Below are 6,000 nucleotides of genomic sequence, written 5' to 3' on the forward strand. Positions count from 1 at the left end.
AACTTGATCGTGGTGGATAAGCTTTTTGATGTTCTGCTGGATTCAGTTTGCCAGTATTTTATTGAGGATTTTTGCATCAATGTTCATTAAGGGTATTGACCTGAAATTTTATTTTTTTGTTTTGTGTCTACCAGATTTTGGTATCAGGATGGTGCCGGCCTCATAAAATGAGTTAGGGAGGATTCTCTCTTTTTCTATTATTTGGAATAGTTTCAGAAAGAATGGTACCAGTTCTCTTTGTATCTCTGTGAGAATTCACCTGTGAATCCGTCTGGTCCTGGGCTTTCTTTGGTTGGTAGGCTATTAAATACTGCCTCAATTTCAGAACTTGTTATTGGTTTATTCAGGGATTCAACTTCTTCCTGGTTTAGTCTTGGGAAGGTGTATGTGTCCAGGAATGTATCCATTTCTTCTAGATTTTCTAGTTTATGTGTGTACAGCTGTTTATAGTATTCTCTGATGGTAGTTAGTATTTCTGTGGGATCAGGGGTGATATCCCCTATATCATTTTTTATTGCATCTATTTGATTCTTTTCTCATTTGATTCTTTTCTCTCTTTTCTTCTTTGTTAGTCTGGCTAGCGGTCTATTTTGTTGATCTTTTCTGAAAACCAGCTCCTGGATTCATTGATTTTTTTGAAGGATTTTTTTATGTCTCTCCTTCAGTTCTGCTCTGATCTTAGTTATTTTTTGTCTTCTGCTAGATTTTGAATTTGTTTGATGTTGCTTCTCTAGTTCTTTAAATTTCGATGTTAGGTGTCAATTTTAGATCTTTCCTGCTTTCTCTTGTGGGCATTTAATGCTATAAATTTCCCTCTACAAACTGCTTTAAATGTGTCCCAGAGATTCTGGTACTTTGTGTCTTTATTCTCATTGGTTTCAAAGAACATCTTTATTTCTGCCTTAATTTCATTATTTACCCAGTAGTCATTTAGGAGCAAGTTGTTCAGTTTCCATGTAGTTGTGCAGTTTTGAGTGAGTTTCTTATTCCTGAATTCTAATTTGATTGCACTGTGGTCTGAGAGACTGTTTGTTATGATTTCCATTCTTTTACATTTGCTGAAGAGTGTTTTATTTCCAATTATGTAGTCAATTTTAGAATAAGTGCCATGTGGCACTTAGAAAAATGTATATTCTGTTAATTTGGGGTGAAGAGTTCTATAGATGTCTATTAGGTCTGCTTGGTCCAGAGCTGAGTTCAAGTCCTGAATATCCTTGTTAATTTTCTGTCTCGTTGATCTGTCTAATATTGACAGTGGGGTGTTAAAATCTCCTATTATTGTGTGGTAGTCTAAGTCTCTTTGAAGGTCTCTAAGAACTTTATGAATCTGGGTGCTCCTTTATTGGGTGCATATATGTTTAGGATAGTTAGCTTTTCTTGCTGCATTGATTCCTTTACCACTATGCAATGCCCTTCTTTGTCTCTTTTGATCTTTGCTGGTTTTATCTGAGTCTGTTTTATCAGCGATTGGGATTGCAACTCCTGCCTTTTTTTGTTTTCCATTTGCTTGGTAAATTTTCCTCCATCCCTTTATTTTGAGCCTATGTGTGTCTTTGCATGTGAGATGGGTCTCCTGAATACAGCACGCTGATGGGTCTTGATTCTTTATCCAATTTGCCAGTCTGTGTCTTTTAATTGGGGAATTTAGTCCATTTACATTTAAAGTTAATATTGTTATATGTGAATTTGATCCTGTCATTATGATGCTATGTGTTTTTTTGCCTGTTAGTTGAATAACATACATTTTTCTATACAGATACTGTCATTCTGCCATTCTTGAAATCTAAAATAATTTTGTAATTTGATATTTCCAATTCCTGTTTTCTCTGGATTTTTCCTAGTAGCTAGCTTAATAAATACTTATTGAAATAATTAAATCAATAAATGTGGTATTAAGTTTGATTTAGAAATGCTTCCCAGCAAATTTTCAAGCTAAAATTTCTAGATCACTGTACCAAAGCAATTATTATTGGCAATAAAACAGTATCCTGAATTTCTTCATGTTTCAGGATGCCCCACATTTAAACTGTGTATCTAGATATATTTTTATGCGTATGTTCCCGCATATTGTTCTCCATATGAAAGATGCTATTTTAAAACTCTGTGCATTTGCTTATGCTATTTTCTTTGCCTAGAATATACTGTCCTCTTTATTTTCCTTTAAACACTACTCAAAAAATTAGCTTTACTATTTTCTCCTCCATGAAGCATTCCTCAAGCCTCTTGACAGTTAAAGTATCCACCGAATTCTTTTTAAAATCTTTGTCAGAGCACATGCCACACCATACTGAAATTACCCTTTTACCATCTATCCTTCCCAGTTGAGTGTAGCTCTTCAAGGAAAGAATGTGTGTTTTATTCATTTATTGGAGAATTTCTGACACAGTGTGTACCCAATAAATGTTTATTGACTACTGGATTTTGATGCTTAATGTATTTTATATGCCAGATGTATATTTAGGGTTTGCAACTAGGCAGAAATATGAAGTGTGTCTCTTGTACTCTTTTGCTACAACCTCCTTTCCTAACTTGCAGTACCTATTCCATGGTTGTCATGCTTTTACAGCAGTCCTCTCTCGTGGTTAAGAATATGTCTGGTTCAGTCACTAACACTAAGATGTTATTAAGGATATACTAAAGGAATGAATTTTATAATTTTAGACACAAAAACTCCTGCATAGAAAAGACATATTTTGAAGGGTATAGGACTTTGCAGTTCTGGTTAAATCATGTTAAGTACGCCACTACCTTCTATTACTTTTTGCTGCTGCTATTAAGCATCTTGGGAACTCCAAAGATCTATTCATTGCGAGTTATTTGACAATCCCATATGAGAAAATTCAAAACACTATGTATTTTTGCTATTCTGTGACTTAGTCCATATAGTTTACTCTCTCTGGTTTTCTTCTGTTGCTTATCTCCCTTTAAAATGTTGACTTATTTTTCAATGTCACCTCTCCTAGTAATTGCCACTCAAAATATAATTAATTGCTTCTTCTATGCTGTCCCAGCACATATGTTTAGACTGTAGACTTTATTGTGATATTATAAGTTGTTATATTCTTGTCTCTATCTCCTACTTAAGTATGAATTCTTTGAGATAAAGGATTTTGTCTTCCTTATATTTCATTTTCATCCCATTTCAATTCCTAGAAAAAGTTTGCATTACACTCAATGAAGGGTTGTTGTAGTAAATAAAGTCAGTAAGCCAAATGTACCAGTATATATCGGACGCTAAAATAAAATTTTATGTCTAGAATAAACATTTTATCTGGAATAAACAATTTATCTATAATAAACATTTCTTTCTGAGCTGTAGGGCTGCTTTAGCCTCCGTGTTTCATTCATGTAAATGGCATTAATCAAATGAACTATACCTGTTACTGTAACCATAAGATGATGCTGACCACCTAAGGCAGAGTCTGGATGACAGTAGAGAAAAATGCAGGAATTCAATGGGTGGTAGATTGGTTGACTTAAAGGGTCCTTAACCTCTGAAATCCAATGAAACCTGATATTCATGACCGGCCTCTTCTGAAACTTATGGGCAAAGTAGATGCTGACCATGGTGCTGAAGGTTTGAATTGCACGTAATAAGCTCCTAGACACATGGTCTTTCACATCACAAAAATCAACCAGTGCAAGACTAGCACAAGTGTAATTTATTTGATAGGTTATATTTTGATGTGTGCCTATACATACTTTTGTCAAAGTCCACAACTTTTATGATCAGTTCTGACTGGTATATCTCAATGTGGAGTACATTGAAAAACAAGATACAATTACCTATAAACATTCATGAAAGCCAGGTCCATTCATTGAGGAAAAACCAGATTTACTGCATAGACATTTATCCTCAAGTTTTCTTATTGAATAAATTTTTGCTTCCTGTGCCAGACAGGGCTCTGGAAGGACCAGGTCACAGGCTGGGTCCCAGGAGAGCTGGGAGGACTAGTGGGCAAGGCCCCAGGACTCAGCTCCCACCTTCGACTTCCACTTCTGCCTCCAGCTTCCTGAGTCACTCACAGCACAGCCAGGGAATAGCCCTGTCTCAGGCAGGTCGCTGTGCCTCCTTTGCTGCTGCTGCTGTCTTTGCTGCTGAGCAGGTCTCAGGCTCTGGATGGGAGATTCTGGCTGCAAGTGCAGGAGTCAGAGATGGTGCAGGAGGGACTGTGTGTCTCTGTGACTTGCTCCTTCTCCTATCCACTGAGGGGCTGGACAAGTCTACCCCAGCCCGTGGCCACTGGTTCAAAGGAGGGACCGACACAAACATGAGTGCTCTAGTGGCAAAAAACAACTCAAAATAAGTAGTGCAAATAAGTACCTAGGGCCAATTCCAGCTCACTGGGGATCCCCACTACCACAGTTGCTCCTTGGTGATCAGAGATGTGCAGATGGAGGATACGGCAGTGTACTCCTTTCAAGTGAAGAGAGGAAGCTTTGTGAGATATAATTTCATGAATACATTCTTTCTGGAACTGACAGCCCTGACTCAGAAGCCTGATGTCTACATCCCCAAGGCCCTAGAGCATGGGAAGCCAGTGACAGTCATCTGTGTGTTTAACTGGGTTTTTGAGGAATGCCTAACCCCTTCTTTCTCCTGGATGGGGGAGGCCCTGTCCTCCCAAGGAACTGGAACAACAACCTCCCATTTCTCAGTGCTCAACCTCACACTCAGACCTCAGGACCACGACACCTACCACAATTGCTGCATAGACTTCTCCAGAACAGGCGTGAGTGCATGGTGGACCATCCAACTCTGCGTGGTTTATGCCTCTAGGTACCTTGTTATCAGCATTTCCCATGACAATGCAGCAACTGAATTGGCCTCATCCCATATTTCCTCCAAAAAATCAGGGCCCATGAAGGATGTGGTTCTGGCAGCCACCAGGGAGGGAGCTGTGAAGACCCTGCTTCTCTGTATCTGCTTCATCTTCCTCAGTGTCAGTTTCTACAGTAGGAAGGTGGTGAGGGCAGCAGTGGGTGTGGAGGCTTCAAACACTGTCACAGGCTAATCCCTCAGGCCTCCAGACTGTGCTTCCAGATGCCTGCTTGTCCAGTTCCTCCACAATCTGAATGGCCATGTTTCCTCTCCATTGCTGGAGGATGAAGGGCAAATGCCACAGCCTGGACTGAAGGCCTTGCAGGGTCGGTCCCCTGCTAGACTCTGCTCCTGATCCCTCTTCTCCCTGCATCATCCAATGTCTTCCCACATCCACTGGACCAAGCCTCTGTGACTCTGAGACTTTGCATGTGTAGTTCCTTCTCCTGAAATGCCCTTCTCTCCCCATCCCTGCCTATCCAGGTCTTGAAAATTCTTCAGGCTCAGTCTTAAATGTCACCCTGGGCTGTGTGTATTCATTGTATGGTCTTGATGGAAGAAGGACATTGAATTATGCATTCATAGACTCACTCAGCAAGTATAACTGAACATCTGCTGTGTGCCAGGATTATCATAAACACCAGAGCAGTATGCGTGGAAACAACCTCAAAAATCTCTGTCATCCAAAGGTCTTGAGTAGATATTTCCCACAATATCTAAAAGTGCATTTAGGTTGATATACTGGGTAAAGAAAATGTGGTACATACACACCATGGAATACTATGCAGCTATAAAAAAAGAATGAGATCATGTCCTTTGCAGGGACATGGATGGAGATGGAGGCCATTATCTTCAGCAAACTAACGCAGAAACAGAAAACCAAATACTGCATGTTCTCACTCATAAGTGGGAGCTAAATTATGAGAACACATGGACACATAGAGGGGAACAACCCACACTAGGGCATTTCAGAGGGTGAGAGGAGGGAGAGGATCAGGAAAAATAACTAATGCGTACTAGGCTTAATACACGGGTGAGGAAATAGTCTGTACAACAAACTCCCATGACACCAGTTTACCTAGGTAGCTAACTTGCATATCGTGCACATGTACCCCTGAACCTAAAATAAATGTTAATTTTTTTTTTTGCTTCCAGACATAGTTGTAATACTTATAGTA

The 6,000-nt window shown here is 39.4% G+C and overlaps 1 protein-coding gene across 1 annotated transcript; it reads left to right on the top strand.

Annotated features, from left to right (window-relative positions):
• The first annotated feature begins 3,504 nt into the window (after positions 1 to 3,504).
• Positions 3,505 to 5,015, top strand: LOC105539620 (myeloid cell surface antigen CD33-like). Its single transcript, XM_011979976.1, has 3 exons — positions 3,505 to 3,577; positions 3,898 to 4,286; positions 4,329 to 5,015. The coding sequence occupies exons 1-3, from the start codon at positions 3,505 to 3,507 to the stop codon at positions 5,013 to 5,015; spliced, it is 1,149 nt and encodes a 382-aa protein (XP_011835366.1).
• Positions 5,016 to 6,000: the final 985 nt, after the last annotated feature.

Source organism: Mandrillus leucophaeus, unplaced genomic scaffold (genome assembly GCF_000951045.1).
Source record: "Mandrillus leucophaeus isolate KB7577 unplaced genomic scaffold, Mleu.le_1.0 Scaffold207, whole genome shotgun sequence".
Taxonomy (NCBI): Eukaryota; Metazoa; Chordata; class Mammalia; order Primates; family Cercopithecidae; genus Mandrillus; species Mandrillus leucophaeus.